General features: G+C 31.1%; 2 protein-coding genes across 4 annotated transcripts; one reads left to right on the plus strand and one right to left on the minus strand.

Annotated features, from left to right (window-relative positions):
• Window positions 1-4,976: 4,976 nt before the first annotated feature.
• LOC146528424 (facilitated trehalose transporter Tret1-like) lies at window positions 4,977-14,601 on the plus strand. 3 transcript variants are annotated; one of them, XM_085203150.1, is made up of 9 exons: window positions 4,977-5,163; window positions 5,598-5,709; window positions 5,829-6,089; window positions 9,495-9,650; window positions 9,868-10,066; window positions 10,524-10,714; window positions 10,965-11,347; window positions 11,606-11,717; window positions 12,162-14,600. In XM_085203150.1, exons 2-9 carry the CDS (start codon window positions 5,604-5,606, stop codon window positions 12,416-12,418), a joined length of 1,665 nt encoding a protein of 554 aa, XP_085059276.1. In that variant the 5' UTR covers window positions 4,977-5,163; window positions 5,598-5,603; the 3' UTR covers window positions 12,419-14,600. The 3 variants fall into 3 exon arrangements, with proteins under 3 accessions (XP_085059276.1, XP_085059274.1, XP_085059277.1); XM_085203148.1 differs by lacking the exon at window positions 4,977-5,163 and adding an exon at window positions 5,171-5,313; XM_085203151.1 differs by lacking the exons at window positions 4,977-5,163; window positions 5,598-5,709; window positions 5,829-6,089 and adding an exon at window positions 6,839-6,985 and having other exon boundaries at window positions 12,162-14,601.
• Window positions 14,602-15,784: 1,183 nt separating this feature from the next.
• On the minus strand, window positions 15,785-21,836 carry LOC146528425 (facilitated trehalose transporter Tret1-like). Its single transcript, XM_085203152.1, has 7 exons — window positions 21,699-21,836; window positions 19,202-19,357; window positions 18,138-18,336; window positions 17,528-17,718; window positions 16,827-17,209; window positions 16,362-16,473; window positions 15,785-16,147 (listed from the first exon to the last, which is right to left on the minus strand). The coding sequence occupies exons 1-7, from the start codon at window positions 21,745-21,747 to the stop codon at window positions 15,873-15,875; spliced, it is 1,365 nt and encodes a 454-aa protein (XP_085059278.1). The 5' UTR covers window positions 21,748-21,836; the 3' UTR covers window positions 15,785-15,872.
• Window positions 21,837-22,298: the final 462 nt, after the last annotated feature.

Genomic DNA, 22,298 nt, shown 5'->3' on the forward strand with positions numbered 1-22,298 from the left:
CACCAACTTTCAAAAAAAATATAATGAAAGAACTTTAAAATGTTTTAATAAGAACCCATCCATTCCCGTTAGGTTCTCCACTTCAAATTCTGGAGGAATTGTGTGTTCAATGGCGGAATTCAACTCCACGCTTTACCTCGTTACTAAAGCGAAGAAATCGGGCGTTTCCTATTTACTTAAGTAAAGTAAGTGACATACAACTAGGTTCACATTTTAAATGTTATTATATTTTTGTATGTTTATATAAGTACTGTGTTTATTATTATGAACATAATATTTAACAACTCCTATATTCAATGGTTTTTGGTAGAGATCTCTATAAGAGATAAGTTATCCGTTGAACACATTCTTTCTGTTCTTTCTTTCTTGTGTTGTAGATAAATAATTGAAAAAAAAAATAAATAAAAATAAATTACTGTTTAATAAAAAATAAATAAAGAACACTAAGTGAGAATAAAAAATAAACAAAGAACAGTTTTCTATCTTTCTTCTTCAATCTTAATGATGAAAAGTGAACTTTGTCTATTTTAATTTCCTCACTCGCGCGACGTTGAGTTCCACCACTAAAAACGAAGATCTTGAATATTTTTATCTTATTCCTACGGTTCATTATATGTTTTTTTAAATATTATTGTATAAATTTTGAAGTAAATCGTTACCTATCTCTTTCGTTTTATAGTCATCTCTTTCATTCATCGTAATAAGAAATGAAATAAAATATCCTAAATTCATTGTATTACCAGATCAAAAAAATCAGAACTCCCAGAACATAACCGGTGAGTTACAACATTAATACGTAAACTTTGACTGTAACAGAGAACTTATGGCAACATCAAAAAAGTATTTAGCAAAGTTTCCGTAGAAATCAATTTGTTTTGATATTATATCTAAGTGTAACGAGTTTTTTATAGGAATGTTATTTTTTCTTGTCATACTAAAGTTTATTAATATTAAATTTATTTACTTTTGTATTAACACTTATCCCCAATGTCTGATTTCCTTTATAGCCAAACACTACCATAGAAGCTCCTGAAATGAAACATTAAATTAGTTTAGTTTATACTTTATTGCACACAAATAAAAGAAAAAGAATAATCCAAATAATACAGAAAAGAAATAAAAAGAAAAAAAACAAGTATGCAAAGGCGGCCTTATTGCTTCAAGCAATCTCATTATTGAAACATTTATTATATTTATTAACATTTCATTTTAAGAAATTATTTAAATATAGAGATTATAATTGTACGAAATAATGAATTCGAATATTTACATGTTTTAATTGAAATAAAATTGAAACTTAAAACATTGTAAATATAAAATGCACCTGTCATGTGTTTGATAGTGGAAAAGTAATTAAGTGTTTTAAACCTGTTTAATAATGTTTTAACACGTTAATTAAAATGAAGTTCATCTTTAACATTATCTATTCATTATCATTTTTAATATTAACAATGCAATGATACATTTAATTTACACTTGATCTATGAAGACTTGGTTTGTTGACTTGGAAGGTTTACGGAAATATTAACGGAATTTAGAACTGTATCTAAGAAGTCCGTATCCGTACGACATAATAATTAACGAAAACAACATCGAAAAAACTATTGAAACTTGATTCTTTACACTTGATTCTAAGGAGGAAGTGCGCGACCTAAAAAATCCTGATTTATGTAGATATTCGTGTCCTGCGTTGAGATCACTGTCCATGAGTTCTGAAACAAGCAGTGTCTTTAATTTTAGAGTGTGGAGTGGTGGAGAGCGGAGTGTCTTAACAGTGGTTATTTTTTACGCGCCACAAATCATAACCCTAAAGAAAACAACAACGATTATTAAAATTTATTTAAGTCAATATTTTTGTGACAAATAAATTAATTAATATTATTATGATAATTAAAATATTTGTTTATGTTGTTGTATATATTATGTGGTTTAAGTATTTTTTATAAAGAATAGTTGAAATCTCTCTTTCATTCTTTATAATCCTATACTATATGAAGGTCTATTATGATACCGAACAATCTTATTTTGCGAAAAGGAAAAGGTGGGTTTGAACGTATTCCTAATTCCTTTGAAGTTATTTTCTGCTTTTGTCATATAACTTTTTTATCTAACTGGTATTTAGGCTCCAGTAAATCTATTAAATTATCCACGTGTGATCTCACGTCCACACATATGAAGCAAGTGTAGAGATAATTCTGTTCCCCCACTTAATGCGGAATTTTGGAAATATGCGTGGTGTTTTAAAAATTTTATTTATTCATTGAATAGGAACTTTAAATTAGCGTAAGTGCATAGTGAAGATAGGTGGTGAATTCAATACACCACTTAGTCCTGTCTAAGCAAAGAAATTAGCATATTTAATACCTCAAGCTTTAATATAAGTGCATACGCATACAAACTTTATAAGCTTTTATTAGCTGTACTTCCCTTGGACCTACAATCCTGAAATTGGTACGGAACCCTCGATGGACGAATCCGACTAACACTTGACTGGTTGTTTATTTTTCAATTTTATTTTTTGTCATTTTACCTTATATTGTATCACATGCATTATTAATAAAATTCTTAGCTCAGTGTAAAATAAATTGTCGGAGTTTTTAAACGTATTTTCAACTCGCTTTTTTAAGAACAAGCGTTCTTAACAAGTGAATCCCTTATTTGCAAAATGACTTGGACGATTGGTATCAAAAGACAATTATCTATATCAGTGATACGTATGTACCTATTTTTATTTAACTTTAATATTAACACTAATTTCGTTTAATCTTGTGGTTTAGTTTAATCTTGAAAAATATCTACAGATCTGTAATTTATTTTTAGTGTATTTAGGACAAATTATCGTAGGCTATACGCTAAGCTGGTCTGGACCTATTATACCTAAACTGCAAAACGCTCAAGAAACACCACTACCATTTTTGTTATCGGATACACAAATATCTTTAGTAGGATCTATAGTCTATATAGGATCAATACCAGGTTAGTATGCTTTGACACTTTGTATAACTTTAATGCTGAACAATTTTTAAGTTTTTTAAGAAATTATAAAAATAATTAATTCAAGAAATCAATTTAACGTCATTCCACTATTTCGTGCAAAAAACGTTTCAATTACATAATCTGACATATCTTGACATGGTCTGACATATTATTAGTTTATTAAAATACTTTGAATTTTATTTACCTCGAACGATCGTTGACAGCAATTTAAAGTAACTGGTTATCACGAAGACGCTTTTAACTTTTCTAAGACATAATTAGATACACAAATATGAGCTATTGTGCTATTTTTATTTAAGTGTTGAATATAATTGTGACGCTTGTTATCTATTACCTGATTACATAAAAAATATTAAACACGCCATACATGTTTTTCAGGTCCATTTTTAGTTGGATGGTTCTCAAATTACAAAGGTCGGAAGCCAACTTTTATTTTAGGTGGAGTCACAGCGATTATTGCTTTTACTATTCTATCAATGACAAGGAATCTAGAGATGTTGTATATCGGAAGGTTCCTAAATAGCTTCGCCACGTCAATGCTAAGTGTCACTAATGTTATGTATATAGGTGAAGTAGCGTTAGTATTTCATGATATCTTTTCGAATACAATTCCCATGTTTAGTAGGGTAGACAGAGAAGAAAAGGGTAGGGGTGTTTAGATACTTTGCTGTCATATCTTTCTTTCAGTCAAAATACTACGTTCTCCTTTTTCAGTATATATTTGTCTTAATAGAGCGAAGAAATGAAAATACTTAATTCTCTAGAGTGGGAATGAAGGCATTGCGTTGTCAACCAGATGCTGTTCCTATGCGCCACGAATAGCCTTTCACAAATGGCAAAAAAATATAGACAATTTCTTAAGTAATCGAGAACACAACTACCGTCGTTTTGTTAGCCATGTTTCAACTGCAACTAAGTAATTATTTAACATTCTCTGTATATAATATAATATTACATACAATTAAAGATTATTTTACTATAGTATCAAAGTTAATTTTAATTACACTTTTGTGGTTAATCGGTGAAATCAATTTTGAGATCAATAAATATACGAGGCAGTCTTCTAACAGCTCTTGGAATGTTTACTGCATTTGGTTCAATTTTAGTATTTTCCGTAGCTCCATACTTTCCCTATTATGTATCCACGTATATTGGTATGGGGTTATTTACACTATTTACCGCAACTGTTTTAACAATACTTGAATCACCGTTATATTATGTTTTAAAAGGTATAATCAATTTGTTTCTTTTTCTCTGATTACTATTTTATCAAAAGTGGTGAGTGAAATACTTGAATTACGAAACCAACGTCCCAGTCAGTAATTTATTAGATCTTTGCAAAATAAAATATACTTCTACAAAACTAAATATAAAACAACCAAGTATTTTAATTTTTCTAGGAAGAATCTAGAATCAAGAATAAAGAATCTAGGATTTCAAACTATCTAAATGATAATATGAAGTATTTTTAATAGCTTTCTTTTTTTGTTATAGAAAAAGAAGACAAAGCAATTAAACACTTAGTAAAACTAGGTAGGATAAAAGAGAAAGAGAAATTATTAGAAACAAATAAAGAATACACATCAACAAGTGATAGAATGGATTGGATTGAACTATTCACGTTGAGGACAAACAGAAAAGCTTTATTAGTTGCTATTGTTATAAACGTATTACAACAATTTAGTGGAGGCCTGGCCGTCATAATTTTTTCCGGATCTATATTTGAAATGGCTGGATCTTCTATAGATTCTAATACTGCAATGATCACAATCGGATGTATTCAATTAATTGGAAGCGTTCTATCACCAATTTTGATTAAAAAATTTGGAACAAAAAAATTATTACTCTTGTCAATTGCAGTGTGCTGCATAAGTATGGTAAGTGAATATATTTTATTTGTTGATTTTTAAATGCAAAAGTGTATATCTTATACACTAATATACGGCGATGACCGGTATCAGTAATGTATAGTAGTTTGTATTGACAAGTCAGCCACGTATATCAGTAATGAAGTGTTATTTCGATAAGTAGTTCTTTATTTCGCTTTTATCCATTAGGATACGTTAAATGTTGCGTCTTATAAACATAGGCCTTAGAAGTAGTTAGTGATATTTGTTCTGAAAGCAGGTAGAGAGAAGCCAGTGGTTAAAATACTCCATTGCACAGGCACGTGTTTTTGAAATATTGCAAACTTCACAAACGTTTTGTCTAACAAATCAGAGAAATGAAAATAATTTAGATATCAAGTGTTCAACTCGCCACCGTCGTGTTTTCATCAAACGCTGATTCACTACGCCACAACAGAGAAACTGTATGGTGAGTGGTGCAAATCACTCTGCATCGTGTCAAATGTGGCCAAAGCAATGATTAAACATATTTTTTCACTTTTTACTCTACAATAGTATTATAATAATGAAAAATCTGATCTTTTTTAATATCACGCAAGAGATTCAATATTTCACTTTTAGATTACAATCACATCTTTGTTCCTATTGCTTTTTGTTCATTGGATCTTTTATAAGTGTACACAAAATAATTATTTACTATTTTGTCAAGTGAGTTCTGTATGCACTTATTAATTATATGTGTTTCTTTATCAGTTTTCAATGGGTCTATATTTTTATCTGCGATACTTGAAAATTTCCATAATGATTAATGTTAGGTGGCTTCCTTTAGTGATACTGACATTATTTTTCGTCGGCTATGAATGTGGTAAATATGCACTTTATTTTTATACATCATAAACATCGGTATTTACAATCTAAATTTTACAATCTTTATTTTACCCTGAGTGAGCATCAGACCCACAACGCTACTTTTGTTTTTTTCAGGTTTTGGAATTTTACCCATGACTTTGATAGGAGAAATGTTTACAATAAACGTAAGAGGCAAGGGTGCAGCTGTAGTATTGGGTTGTTCTTGGTTATTTGGATTTGGATTGACGACAGCCTTTGCTTATATCACAAAAACTCTTGGAGCTCACATACTATTTTGGTTCTTCTCCGTTTCGTGCGCCTGCGCATTTGTGCTTACAAAATTTTGTATACCAGAAACAAAAGAAAAATCTCTGCTGGAAATTCAACAATATATGGGTAAAAAAAGAAATGATAATATTTCTACGTGATAATAACAATTTTTTTGTATATTAAATTTTTAGATATAAAAGTAAACCTATATTTTTATTCAAATTAATAACTTCATTTTTTATTTACGAATTGTTAAAATCTAAGTAACTTTAAATAAAATAAATAAGTGAGCTTCACGCTGTATCCCGCACACAGCAGGGTAGGCAGAGGGAACCTAGTGTTAAGACACTCCTTTCCCCACTTTCCGCCTAATTCTGGAGGCATTGCGAAAACCGCGCCTTCTCTGGTTACCAAAACGAGAAAATGGAAATAATGAATTACCCCCAGTGAGAATCAAATCCACAACCGTTGCGCTTACCGTTACACGCTGTGCCGCTGTGGAACTATGGCTTCAATTCGTATATAAAAAACAAATGCAGCGTGATATTAGATATTGTACTTATATAATAATCTTAATCTATATATATAAAATCGAAAGGTCTCTCACTCATCACGAAATCTCAAAGACTACATGTGTTAGGAATCTCAAATTTTGTATAGGAGCTATTTATAGGACGTAGGTGCTCGCTAATACGGGAATTTGCAATATTCGACCTCTAAGGGGTTGTTTTAGAGGTTGAAAATTTGTATGAAACTTCGTTACTAAAAATGCTAGGAGTCTCAAATTTTGCATAGACGTCACTAGGACGTAGTCATGGAGACAGAAATTAATAATAACATAGTTCACGCGGGTGAAACCGCGAGCGGGCTGCTAGTAAATATAATTTCAAGAAAGGCATAGCTTAGGTAGCGTACAAAGTAAGCAAACGTGTGTTCAGATTTAGCAGCGTGTGTTTAATTAAATATGTTTCTAATACTAAAATTGACTGGTGTACAGCGGCAAGTACTTATATCGCTTTGCTGTAAGTATTTTTTCATTTTATGTATTTAGTTTAAAGCGCAGGTACCTTTTACCGTTCACTGCTTTCCGTCTAAATTCAAAATTGTAATAAAAAGCAATCACATTTAGTGATTGGGTTCGATCCCCACTCGAGGAGATGTTATATTTATTTAAATTTATACCATTTCCATTACTTCACACTGGTGTCGAGGTAAAGCGCGACGTTGAGTTTCGCCACTCAATATGCAATGTCTTCAGAATTCGGCGGAAAGTGGGGATCGGAGTGTCTTAACACAAGGTTCGCTCTGCCTACCCTGCTGTGTGCGGGATACAGCGTGAAGCTAATAAAAAATCAACACTAATTACTACACGCTAAGGACTATATCCCGATGAGCAGCCATAGTTCAATCTGACGTCAATAACCGACCACAACGAGCGAGAAAAATGAAGCGGGTAGATCTCTCAGCGGTCACCCACCCACCTTTTTACCCCTGAACCAGTTGAGAAAAAATGGTGGGGACCATTTTGGCCAGAAAAATCTGCAATTTGGTTCGCACAGGTCGAATGCCAGTTCTTGCTTAACAGAATAAAAATAAAATAAAAAAATAAAGAAAATATAAATTTAAATAATGGTTCCCTTGTTATATTTCATTTATTCGTAGAAGTACAAATGGAAGTACTAGCTTCACGTTAAATCCCACACATAACTGGTTACGCAGAGCCTGCCTAGACCTGGTAACCTAGTGCTAAGAAACTCCGTTCCCCATTAAGACACTGAAAATCACTTGGTGAACATTACAGTTAGACCAATTGGCCGAAGACAACAGATGGTAAATAAAAAATAGTATTTCACCCAAACGGAATTGTGGATGAGACTAGTCATCATTTAGAATACATAATCTTCGGTTGCTAAGTGAATGACAAACAACGCTTAGACGAATGATGAAAAAAACAATTTACAGCAGCAGAGGGAACCTAGAGTTAAGACACTCCGTTCCCCACTTACTGCCGAATTCTGGACGTGTTATTCGTAGTGTCTGGAGACACTATTTTTTCATATTACTGAGATACACAAGCAAACTTGCGGCACTCTGTTACTAGACGACGATAAATGTAATGAAACAAATAACTTACAATGTTGCAATAATCTACGCATTACCTAGGCTAAATGAGATTTAGCTTTATAGCTCTACAAGCAAGTTACGATTAAGTAACGATTACGATTTATGAAACATTTCAATTTACATCCTATAATACTTTTAATAAGTAATAAGTAAATATGGGTAAGGGGCCGTTCAAGTATTATGTAAGCACTATAGGAGAGTGGGGAAGGGGGGGGGGGTTTGTCTTCGTTTTTATTTTTGATGACATGGGAGGTGGCCTCTAGAAAGTGATAATGTAATCACAAGCACAAGTTATTTATTTTTTTACACATACTGCCATATGCTCAGGTGCGTTCGCAAAATCAACGACTATATTTTGTAGACGTTATATAACTATTAGTTTTATGGTATAATATATTATTAGTTTAGTAAACCTATTTAGCGGGAATAAAAATAAAAATACGTCAAAAAATTATGCTAACTCGTTATCAACAATTGATAGGTTAATACATAAATTAAAAATAATAGTCATTTTTAATATCATATGACGAACACTGACAATCCACATATAACCAAGGCTATAGGTACTTTAAGTGGCAAATTTCCAGTGCATAGTCCAAGCAAATCGCAAAAATCGGTGAAAAGCTTGATAACTCGTCCGGAACTCATCTAGCATTCATTGCTATACATCCCACAGTGGACGCTGTTTACCCCGGCTGCGTCTTTCTCGGGAAAACGTCGTTCAGTGCCGAAATAAACTTGTGTCTTCAGTTAAGGGATCCCTCGTGGATGTTTCCAAACCGGGTGAAAGGAATCTGATTCAATTCAACCCCAAAAAGACACAAATTTAAATATGAAAATAATTAGTATGAGGTGAGGAGTCTTTCTCCGCATCAGACAAATATTCTCCAAAGCATTTTTAACGAAAGGCCACATTTTCCTTCCATCGAGAGATCAAATAGAGATAGAGAGGCAGAAATTTACTCTACAAACAATACTACATGTAGCAATAAATAAAATGCGCATTTCATATTACGTTTCTTATTATTGTGACTGTTACTGGACGTGCGCATTAGTAACACATTTTAAATGATTAACTGCATATTTTTTTTATGCTTACCTAGTATTTTTTAATAACACTAAGTAAACATTTCAATAAAAGCAGGGCAATAAAAATAAAACTGGAAATATGATATTTTTCTCAAATGTATAACAAAATATTTTTATAATTGGACATTGTTTAACTGTGTTGAATGCGATAGTCGCAGATTCGATTTTCACTTTGGGGAATAAATACATTTAAAATAATTTAATTTCCTCACTCTGGTGCACAAAGAAAGGCGTTTACTTCCCTCTTTCAACCTGTAAAGTCTTGGAAGCGATTTAAACACCAAAAAAATACTTTTATTCCTACTAAATAATTTTCAGGTTACATCGGCCAGCTGATTGTTGGGATCAGTGTAAGTTGGACTGGACCTATTCTGCCGAAGCTTAAAGATCCTTATCAATCTCCGTTATCAGTTCCACTATCAGACGTGCAAATATCACTAATTGCATCACTTTTTTATATAGGAGGAATACCTGGTAAGAAATATATTTTTTAAAAGTTTTAATAAAACCTGGTCACCTAGGCCATGCTGTAAAAGCGACGTTTGTGGTTCTGATGATTTATTTCTTCCCCTAAGTAAGGACTTAGGGAAAAGAAAAATCATGTTTGTTTCCCACTCTGATAAGCAAAACGTGGCTTTGAGATCCACCACTCATCATGCAATATTTTAAAATGTATCGTTTTTCGTTCCAGGTCCATATATAATGGGATGGTTGGCAAATGTCAAGGGTAGAAAACCTTGTCTCATAATTGGAGGGATAGTATCGTTAATATCATTTGTTATTTTAATTCTATCCAAAAATTTAGCAGTCCTATACTGTGGCAGGCTATTAGCTGGCTTTTCGATAGGATCTTTGGCTGTCATGAATTTGGTATACGTTGGTGAAATTGCGTTAGTACATTTTATAAAATATTACAATATTTTAAATAAGTTTATTTATAAAATTTCTAGAAACCCTATCCTATGCTCGCTTCACTTGCTATTGCACTCACTTCACTTGCTGTGATAATAAAAAATTAAAAGCTTTTAAAGACTACGAGGTCATTATGACACAGCGTCCGTCTGTAGATGGTTTACAATTGAAGTTAATATACTGTTGATTTTTAAGCTAAGAGAGTTGTCGAAAAAAAACTGACTGCAATTACCTGTTAATTGCCGAAACAATTTATGTGATTCTTCTCCAAAAATATGTAGATACTGTTTCTTTAGTTAGATTATATCTTATTTAGTTCAAAGGGAAATATTGAACATATTTTCTCTCGACCTACATGAAATACAAACATATTTTTTTTAAAGCCAGTTAAAAATATTATTTATGAACATTACTATTTCTTTTATCTTTTTTCAGATCAAAAAACATTAGAGGTATACTGTTAACAATAATAGGAGTATTTAATACTGGTGGTTCTGTATTGATGTATTGCGGTGGATTGTTTTCGTCATACACTGCAGCTACTTCTGTAGGATTAGTTGTCGCTTTAGCATTTACGTTTTGTATATTTTTTATACCAGAATCTCCTATGTTTTTTGTCTTAAAAGGTATTTTTGATCTGTCAACAATACTTCTTATTAAAATAATTAAAAAAACATTTATATTAACAAACTTATTCACTCGAGGAAATAAAATATTTTCGTATTCCTGCTCTGGAAATGCAAAGCGCGGTTTCTTAACGTTCAATCTTTCGAATTCGGCATGAAAGTGGAGCAGAGTGTTTTGACACTACCATATAGAAAAGTATATCTGCGAACCTCATTTTTCATTTTAAAATACATTTCTAATTTATTTTAGGTGACGATTCTTCCCTAAAACAAATTTTAGAAGAACTAGGCAGATCTGATGACTTAGAAGAAATAATGGTGTCTAAAAAAGTATATGAAAATTCGACATCTAAAAAGGATTGGCTGGAACTATTCACTGATAGTAGTAACCGAAGATCATTAGTTATACTTATTTTTGCTAATATATTTCTTCATTGCAGTGGAATTCTTAGCATAGTATTATTTTCTGGAATAATATTCAATAAGGCCGGAATATCATTTGATCCTAATATAGCAATGATTATAATTTTATGTTGTCAGTTAAGTGGTAGTTTGTTAGTGCCATTTTTTGTTGAAAAGTGTGGCAGACGAGTCTTGATGATAGTGTCATGTATCATTTGCTCTTTGTGTATGGTAAATATTTTAACTTTTTTGTCAACCACTATTTTTCATTTTTCACCCTTTTTATGAAATATTGCATGTTCTGCAATAGAACTCAATACTGCATGTTATGTACCAGAGGGGGGATAGAATTGATACCCATCGCTGTCTAACTGCAACACTCCTGGCTCTACTTATTTCATAATTTCGTTTTATCATTCAGGTTAATAAATTATTCAGAAATACATATATTACATTAACCCACAACAAAATAAATATTTTTATTTTCAGCTAATTTTAGGATTCTATTTTTATTTAGAGACTAACGAATATCCAGGAATCGAAAGTGTAAAATGGTTACCACTCGCAATGCTTATTATATTTTTCTTTACTTTTGATATAGGTAAGCTGAAAGATTTTATATTTATAAATTTTGTTCAAAAACAATTTCAAAATAAACATAACTATTTTTATTACATTTTTAAATTACTTTGAGTATTTGTTCACGGTAAGTCATATTTGGTGACTTAATGTATTTCTGTATTCTATACGATAAAACAATACTGTTAGCTTACGTTACTTCGATTATTACTAACTGCACAAATATTACCAAATTTGTTATTTACTTCACTTGACGCCTTTTTAAATAATTTAAAGTTATTCTTCACTTGAGGGAATGATTATATTATTCTACACAACCATCAACCACCTTTACAGTTAAACATTGCCCCACTGCATCGGGAAGGCTTTACGAGCCAGACATGCTCCTCAAAGCCTCAAAGCTACTCCCAATTTATGGCGCACTTTTAAACAATTAAAAATATTTTATTATTTTTCTTTTTTTTAGGTCTAGGTATAATTCCAAGTACGTTGATAGGCGAAATGTTTAAAACTAATGTAAGGAGCAAAGGTTCTGCAGTGGCCATTACGAGTTCATGGATAAGCGGGTTCATCGTATCAACTGCTTTTGGGACGTTGATGAATGTTGTTGGTGCTCACATATTATTTTGGTTCTTTTCGTGTTCATCAGCTCTTGCGTTTATATTTACATTATTATTTATACCAGAAACGAAAGGCAAAAGTTTGGTAGAGATACAAAAATGAGTTATATAATAGATAAATTATATAAAAAGTGAATCAGTGGAGAATGGAATATTCTTATCAATGTTCACTTAAAATGATTATTACTCTATAATGCTTCTAATGCACTACATCCTGTAAGCCACTAGATGTAGCCACTAATGTAAAGGCAAGTGAAAATCTAGGACCATAATTCAATCGATATAAAACTGAACGTTTGACAATACTTCTAATCTATATATATAAAAGGACTTGTCCTCACTGACTGAGGTAAGACGCACGCACAGCCGTAACCACTGATGGGAGAAACGTAAAATTTGGACAGATGTTTACTTTCGTAATCTGGACATCCACTAAGAAGGGATTTTAAAAAATGTAACCCTAAAGGGGTGAAATAGGGGTTCAAAGTTTGTATGGAAAAAAAATTAAATCGGCACCGATTTTTATAAAATTTGAAATTTAGATTTTTAAAAGTATTTAATTGAATACGTGTTTCATCGTTTTCTAGAATTCTTCCCCTAAGGGTGCAAATAAGGGGTTGAAAGTTTGTATAGGTTTTTTTTAAATCGTCACCAATTTTTATAAAATTCGAACTTCAGACTCTTCAACGTATATAATTAAACACATGTTTTATGGTTTTCTAGAATTCACCCCCTAAGGGTGCAAATAAAGGGTTGAAAGTTTGTATGGGAAAATTCTTAAATCGCCACCGATTTTTATAAAATTTGATATTTAGACTCTTAAAAATATTTAATTGAACATGTATTTCATGGTTTTCTAGCATTCACCCCCTAAGAGTGCAAATAAGGGGTTGAAAGTTTGTATGGGAAAATTCTTAAATCGCCACCGATTTTTATAAAATTTGATATTTAGACTCTTAAAAATATTTAATTGAACATATGTTTCATGGTTTTCTAGAATTCACCCCCTAAGGGTACAAATAAGGGGTTGAAAATTTGTATGGAAAAATCTTTAAATCGCCACCGATTTTTATAAAATTTGATATTTAGACTCTTAAAAATATTTTATTGAACACATGTTTCATGGGTAATTAGAATTCACCCTTAAATACGCAAGCGAAGCTGCGCGCGTCCGCAAGTTAAATATACACTTCTAATATTTTCAATATAATATTTACGTATTTAGTAAGTACTTACTTATTAAGTAGTGAGTACTTACTTTACGTATATTTTTATAGGGTCATATGATCTGGCCAGTCCTGGTTGCCACGCAAACAAATTATTTTGAACTCTTCATTCTGTAAGGCATTCAGTTTATGAGACGCGTAAAATCACACTAAGATAGTGCGACTATAAGTCTTAATTTCCATTAATTGAGGAAAACCACATAGAAAACTTTTCTGGTAAGGTCACCGTTCATAGAAGTTCTACTGTCTTGGATACATGAATTTGCTGTCATCTGCAGCACGATAAAAATAATTATTTAGCACTAAAGAAGAGCGATCAGACTACTAACGGGAAGATAATCTTGTATCAAAAAGCGCGGTTATCACCGCCACAGAGCGAAGTGGCCCCAAATTAAAATCCATATTTACTATCTGGACATCTTGTATTAAATAATATAGTAATTTAAATATATTGTATATATATATTATTTAAATCTTTAGCTAATAGCAGGATAGATAGAGAGACCCTATAGTTCAAGACATTTAGTACTCCCTTTCAGCCCAAATTTGAGACAACATGAATCTACAAGAAATCTACCAAATGGAATAGCACTAATACTTATTTTTACACGATACATAGTTACATAAATGTTAAATTGTTTAATTTCATTATGTAATTTTTATTATATTGTCACATTATATTGTCAAGAAAAATATAAAACGTTTTACATACAATAAAATCTAGTAGTAAGATATTTATGATGAAGTTAGAACGGATGTTTGTACATATACGTGTCAAAATTGCGGGGTCAAAATTTTTAGGTATGCATTAGTTTAAGAATCTAGTTATTAAGTAAAACTTTAGCTTTTGTAATATTTTTAATTAATAATATTTTAATTTATTTAATTTTACACATATAATATGATTCTACTGTTGTTTTCTCTGTAGTCTATTAAAGATTTTTTTTATCTTATCTTAGATAATAGACGTATCTGTGTAACTTTTTATATAACTGAGATGTTTAACAATATTTTATAATAAATATTCATTTTTGGAACTGGAGTAAGTGTATAATTTACATTCTTTTATTTTATTCTAACGGCCCTTATTCTGTGGCGCAGTGGTATATTCTTAGGATACTTGCCTGATGCGGAGAAAGATTCCTCATAATGATTATTTTTATATTAAAACGTGAACGGGTGAAGTTTTTATTGTTTACTGCAATTGTTTATTTAGTACTTTTAACATTATATAATATTTTCATGTCTTTATACTCTAAAACTATAAGAATGTTTTTTTCTTAGTTTCATGATACCAAGTTTAATAATATTTAATAATATATATATATAGACGATCTTTCCATAATACTCTTATAATAATTTATTCCTTCCATCTTTCTGACGTAAACGTAAGGCTAGAGAATCTAACGAACAAAACACTAATTATATAAAATTAGCATATAAAATAAATTATTGGTTAGGGATTTATTATCCACTTTATTCAAGACAATAGTCACAAGGAGTGAGGTCTAAACATCAAAAGAAAAAAATCTGTGTTTAAAGTGAAGGGAAAGAAACCTGTTCTGAAGGTCACGAGCTTTTTCTGAAATTCAAGCTTAGTTTAGCCAGAGTCCTTTCTTCATAAATAAAAAAATATTTAAATGTACACTATTAAAATATTTAATGATTGAGGCAAACATAAAACATGAGTCAGTAGTTGAAAAACATAAGTAGCCTGCAGCAAAAAATCAAAAGCTGATAGTATGTTTCCTCTGTTCTGTAAGTAAAGACCGCAAAACTTTCCATGTCTGTCAAGGTTGCGTACAAATACATTTTTCCTCAATTTATAGTGATTGGTGGTATATTACAAGTAAAGTTATGCATATTACGCTAGCATATAATTATCGTAACAAAGAAGTCGAACTATTTTATTATAATGTAATTACATTTGTGATTGATCTGTGGTTTATCGAAGAAATAATGATTTAGAGTAATAAATGATAAACCGATGTACTTTTATTATGCCATGAAAGCAGTAGAATAATAATTTACGTCAAAAAGCTAAGCTCTGAATCGCAAATATCACAGGAGTTTGTGATAGAAATGAAGAAAATAAAGTATTTATAACGAAAAGAATACAAGAACTAAAAAAATATTCCTTGCCAGTAAAAAAACCTATGATTGTTGCAAGAACGGTTAAATTTGCTTTTGGAAATATATTTAGATATTGTTGGATTGACCTGATAAGGATAATAAAAAATGTGTAAAAGATAAATAAATTTAAATAAAAAAATATTTATATAAAAGTACATTTTCAACAAGAACAAAATATGTTATTTTATGGAAATATTTTCATGGTTTTTTACCCATAAATTGTTGAATTTCAAGCAAAGATTTTCCTTTGGTTTCTGGTATATAAAACTTAGTGAATATACATGCGCAGGCGCACGAACCAGAGAAGAACCAAAATAGTACATGAGCTCCAAGAGTTTTTGTGATGTAAGCAAATGCTGTCGTCAAAACAAATCCAATAAACCAGGAACAACCCAATACAACAGCTGAACCCTTGCCTCTTACGTTTATTGTAAACATTTCTCCTATTAAGGTAAGGGGTAAAATTCCAAAACCTGAAAAAAAAAACAAAGGAATATGTTGAGACATGATGACTTGAGACAGAATCAGGAAAGCAGCGCTAAGTTAAAAGGAAAGCAGCGAAAGTGGAGAACGCAGAATCTTTTCATTAGAGCGAGAAACTAATAGAAAAATTAAGATTAGGCGTCAAAAATAAACTGTCCCACTTTTGCAAAGTATAAAAATAAAATGTTTAAGTTTTATTCTTACCACATTCATAGCCGATGAAAAATAATGTCAGTATCACTAAAGGAAGCCACTTAACATTGATCAATGTAGAAATTTTCAGGTAGTGTAGGTAAAAATATAGGCCCATTAAAAACTGAAAACAAAACACATATTTAGTGTAGTGTAAAACTTATTTCAAAAAGCAATAAATTGTTTCTAACAAATATATGATTGTGATTATAGAAATGTAAAAGTGCAATATTGTATGTTTTGGTTTTATAGATTCTAAGTAAAAAGTGAAAGAAAGAACTCACACTGTCTTAACTACATATTAGAATATATACAAAATTTTAACTTTGCTACAATGACTTAGGTATGGGCGCCATCGGTTCTTAGGATACAGTTCTTGACTAATATATTTGGCTGATTTGTCAACACAAATTATACATTACGGATACTGATCGTCGATCTATATCAACAAAAAATCAACAAATAAAAGATACTTACCATACTTATGCAGCACACTGCAATTGACAAGAGTAATAATTTTTTTGTTCCTAATTTTTTTATCATAATTGGTGATAGAACGCTTCCAATTAATTGAATAGATCCGATTGTGATCATTGCAGTATTAGAATCTATAGAAGATCCAGCCATTTCAAATATAGATCCTGAAAACATTATGACGGCCAACCCTCCACTACATTGTTGTAATACATTTATAACAATAGCAATTAATAAAGCTTTTTTGTTTGTTCTCAACGTGAATAGTTCAATCCAATCCATTTTATCACTTGTTGATGTGTATTCTTTCTTTGTTTCTAATAATTTCTCTTTCTCTTTTATCCTACCTAGTTTTACTAAGTGTTTAATTGCTTTGTCTTCTTTTTCTGTAATAATATGAGTAAAGCTATTAAAAATGCTTCATGTGTAATGCTTCATGTACGGTTATGTTATTTAGTTAGGATTTTTAATCCTACTGAAATATGTTATATTTATACGTTATAGCTTATTGCCTACAAAATTATTCGTATTATTATTAGTCTATAAAATTGCTAAGATCTAATCAATTACTGGCTAATATTTCACTGACCAGTTTTGATAAAAATAGAGTACCAAAATATACAGAAAATGAAAATCAAATTCGTACATTACTAGATTCTATTTGTCTAATATCAAAACACATTAAGATAACGGTACTATAATACCTTTTAAAACATAATATAATGGCGATTCAGGTATCATTAAAACAGTTGCTGTAAACAGTATAGACAATCCCATACCAATATACGCTGATATGTAATAGGGAAAGTATGGAGCTACGGAAAACACTAAAATTGAACCAAATGCCGTGAACATTCCAAGAGCTGTTAGAAGACTACCTCTTATGTTTATGGAGCTGAAAATGAATTGTATTATGATTAGTCATAAATATAATTAAAAATAAATCTAATACCAGTTGAAAATGAATATTTAATTTATATAATATACCTAGAATGTTAAATTAACGTGCTACCTTGTCGCAATTGAAAAATGGCTGACTATACAAGTAGTGATGGTGATACTTGGGAAAAGAAAGACGACATCGTGGACCACAGGAACAGCAACAGGCTGACAATGTCTTTATCTCCACTGTGTAGAGTGAATTTCATTATTGTCATTTTCTCGCTCTAGGTAAAACAAAACACAAAATATTTCTCAAAAAGACGTAATGTCATGACACTGAGCACTATGCCTATCCTATTACCAAAAATCTATTGGTCTTGTGGTAAAACACAACGCGTTGCTAAATTGCTTAGAAAGTTGAAAAATACTAACGCTACTTCACCTATATACATAACATTAGTGACACTAATCATTGACGACGCGAAGCTGTTTAGGAACCTTCCGATATACAACATCTCTAGATTCCTTGTCATTGCCAGAATAATGAAAGCAATAATCGCTGTGACTCCACTTAATATAAAAGTTGGCTTCCGACCTTTGTAATTTGCGAACCATCCAACTAAAAATGGACCTGAATAATAAAATTTGGCTTTTTATACATTTGTTGGTATCAAGGCATGCCTGAGAGTCCTGCCAAGTTAAAAAGTTGGAAACTGGAAGTGTATTTTAAAGGAAACATTCGAAAGTCTATATATATGAAATTTAGTACATATTTTACAACCCCCTAGCTTATGATGATTTCAACAATTAACCACAAACGGTTATCTATATCTATATATATATAATAGGACTTGTCCTCACTGACTGAGGTAAGACGCACGCACAGCCGTAACCGCTATGCGTAGAAACGTGAAATTTGGACAGATGTTTACTTTCGTAACCTGGACATCCACTAAGAAGGGATTTTGAAAAAAATTAATCCTAAAGGGGTGAAATAGGGGTTGAAAGTTTGTATGGAAAAAAATTTAATCGGCAGTGATTCTTATAAAATTTTAAATTCAGACTCTTAAAAGTATTTAATTGATCACATGTTTCCTGATTTTCTAGAATTCACCCCCTAAGAGTGCAAATAAGGGGTTGAAAGTTTGTATGGAAAAATAGATTTTTATAAAATTTTAAATTTAGACTCTTAAAAATATTTCATTGAACACATGTTTCGTGGTTTATTAGAATTCACCCTTAAATAAGCAAGCGAAGCTGCGCGCGTCCGCTAGTTGATATATAAACGATTAAAAGCTGGCATTTTTGTAACTGACTTATCACAAACTTAACCCTTGTTGGTGACCTAGAAACTTGATTATTAAATACTATCAAGTAAAAAAGTGAAAGAAAAATAACAAAGTATTTATGATTAATAGATAATTTCTAATTAGATATTATCTATTTATAACTTTAAAGCTTTATGTAATTACATAAAGCTTTCAAAGCATACTAACCTGGTATTGATCCTATATAGACTATAGATCCTACTAAAGATATTTGTGTATCGGATAGCAAAAATGGAAGTGGTGTTTCTTGAGGGTTTTGCAGTTTCGGTATAATAGGTCCAGACCAGCTTAGCGTATAGCCTAAGATCATTTGTCCCAAATAAACTGAAAATAATTTAACGAAGTTTACACAGAGTAAAGGACCATGTTTATGTTTTTTATTCAGCACATAACAAGGCAAGTAGAGAGAGGGAACGTTGTGTTGTGAAAGACTCTTCGTTAATCATTTTCCGTCCAATTTTCGTAACATTGTGTGTTGAATGGCGGAATTTTATATCCGTGCTTTGTCTTGCTACCACAGCTACAAAATGAAAATATCTCATATAGCCTAGTGGGTTCGTTTACGCGAACATATTTATATATTCAAAGGTAAAGTTTAGCCTTCCCCTAACAAAATATTTGTACATACTCGCTAATGGAAATAACTAAATATTTTTTTTATTAAATACGATTTTTTTTGCGAGCAAAATCAAATAAATTCCAATGAGACTTGAATTAAGATTTATTTAGTGCATAAGAGTATACTTAAATACACCTATATAAATATTAGAAATGTATCCTTTCGGTTGACGTTATATTGGACTGTACTGTACAGTATATTATGTAGGTACGCTTGTATACTTTTGTTAGAAACGATTAAACATTTGTTAAAGAAGACTGTATATATGCGTTTGGGATGAGAGGAAGTGTATGTGTGTGTGTTTGTGCAAACCAATGTTACCCTTTATCTCCAAAATTAATAGTCCGATTTTAATGCGATTTTTAGTTATGGATTTTGATAAGATTAGTGCATGTTCCTGGATAAGTATTACGGTAACAAGTCACCAGCAGTAAACATTTGTTTGTACAAACCATTGTTGCAATTTATCTCCTAAATGATTATTTATGAGGGCGCACTTACGAGGGCTGACACGAACATTTCAATATAAATACAAAATATAAATAAGCATAACAATAATTTATTCACGTAACTATAAAAAATAAAAAAAAAAAAAAAAAAAATACAGTCGAATTGATAACCTCCTTTTCTTACAGAAGTCGGTTAAAAACTACAAAACTAGTTCATTTAATAGCAGCCTTTGATGGATTTTCTTGAGTGTATAATCAAGTTAACAGGGAGTTGAATACCTACGTGATTGCCACATCTACATCTTTGAGAACCAAATAGGTACGTAGGGAAGTGCTATGAAAACTAATACACTATTGTTTATATGTCCGACTTTGTGAGAGCTTTAGAAGCTTTTTACCGCAATTATTTCTCGTCACTTAAATTATTATAAATCGGGGGTTATTAAATTATTTTTTTCCTTTTTTAACCGACTTCTGTAAGAAAAGGAGGTTATCAATTCAATTGTATTTTTTTATTATTATTTATTTTTTTTATTTATTTTAATTTTTTTTAATGTTTGTTACCTCATAACTTTTGACTGGGTGAACTGATTTGTTTTTTTTTGTTTGAAAGGTGAAGCTTCCGGAATGGTCCTATTTTTTTGGTCCATGTCTGACAATGGTATCTATGAGAAAATCACATAAGTCTTAAATTTGCATTAGGTATGTGCGTGACAAATAGACGAATAACTCAATGTCGCGCCAATCGATTTTGATAATTATTTTTTTATTTGAAAGGATACACTTCAAGGATAATTTGGTGAAAGTTTGGTTAGGTTCCGATTATGGAATCCGGTGAAAATTGAGAAAGTTTGTTTTTTTTTGGTAAAAAATTGATTATATTGTAATAGTTACAAGTAAAAACTTTTTAAATTGATGTCAGAAGTGAGATTCCTGATCGTTGCATTTCTTTTTAACCAACCTCAAAAAAGAGGATGTTCTCATTTTCAACCAACTTCAAAAAAGGGAGATTCTCAATTCACCCGAATACTTTTTATGTATGTTCTTGTCAATATACCAAAATGTAACTTTGCACAAATGAAATTTTACATAGGATAACCACAACCACTCCTTGACAACCACTACCACCACCATCACCACTCGTTTAAGAAGCATAATTTTAAGATCTACTCATCACTTAAAATTGTAAAATAAATTAAATAAAATTGTAAAAAGAAAAACCGACTTTTAACAACGAACTAAAAAGTGAAAAATAATTATACAAAGATTTTATAATTTTGAAGTCGGTGTCAAACTAATGCTACAACACCTTTACTACAATATCTAATTACTAAGCCTGTTTGTTCTACTGAGCACCGACTTCAAAATTATAAAATCTTTGTATAATTATTTTTCACTTTTTAGTTCGTTGTTAGAAGTCAGTTTTTCTTTTTGTTAAAAATGAATTAATTTAATTACATTTTAACCGTTGCGGTCGATTTAGCACTTTTTTTTACTTTGGTTTTTATTTTCAATAACCAAAAAGCTTCAGAATAAAATTAAGATTGTTATTATTAGAAATGCTAATACTATCATTTAAAAAAATATAAGTACATACTTATCACTGATATAGATAATTGTCTTTTGATACCGATCGCACAAGTCATTTTGCAAATAAGGGATTCACTTGTTAAGGACGTTTGTTCTTAAAAAAACGTGTTTAGAATACGTTTAATTCTTCTGACAATATATTTAACACTGCGCTCAGTGTTGACAATGCATCGATATAAGCTAAGGTAAAATGATAAAAATAAAATTGTAAAATAAAAAACCGGTCACGTGCTAGTCGCACTCGTGCAAGTTCGTAACCCGAGGATTCCGTTTCTAACGATCCCTACCATCTATAATACCATTTATAATATTATATTCTTATATATTATAGATGGTATTATATTAGATTTATATAAATAAAAACATATAAACAGTTTAGTTCTTCTAGTCGAGAGTCTTCCAGTGTCCCCGCGCGTGTTAACTGGCTCGCAGATAATACGCGAGATGCAACGCGGCACTTGTCGGCGAACTAGTTGCCGTGGGAGTCTACTTTTCTCCTAATCCAACTCTTGCGGAGTGAAGAGTTCTAAATCCGCTTAGGGGAAATGGTAGACTGAGATCCATCAGAGGTGTCAACGCAAAGTAGCACGTGTAGTTATTTTATTTT

Source organism: Heliconius melpomene, chromosome 19 (genome assembly GCF_056956725.1).
Source record: "Heliconius melpomene rosina isolate 202511_hmr_F chromosome 19, ASM5695672v1, whole genome shotgun sequence".
NCBI lineage: Eukaryota > Metazoa > Arthropoda > Insecta > Lepidoptera > Nymphalidae > Heliconius > Heliconius melpomene.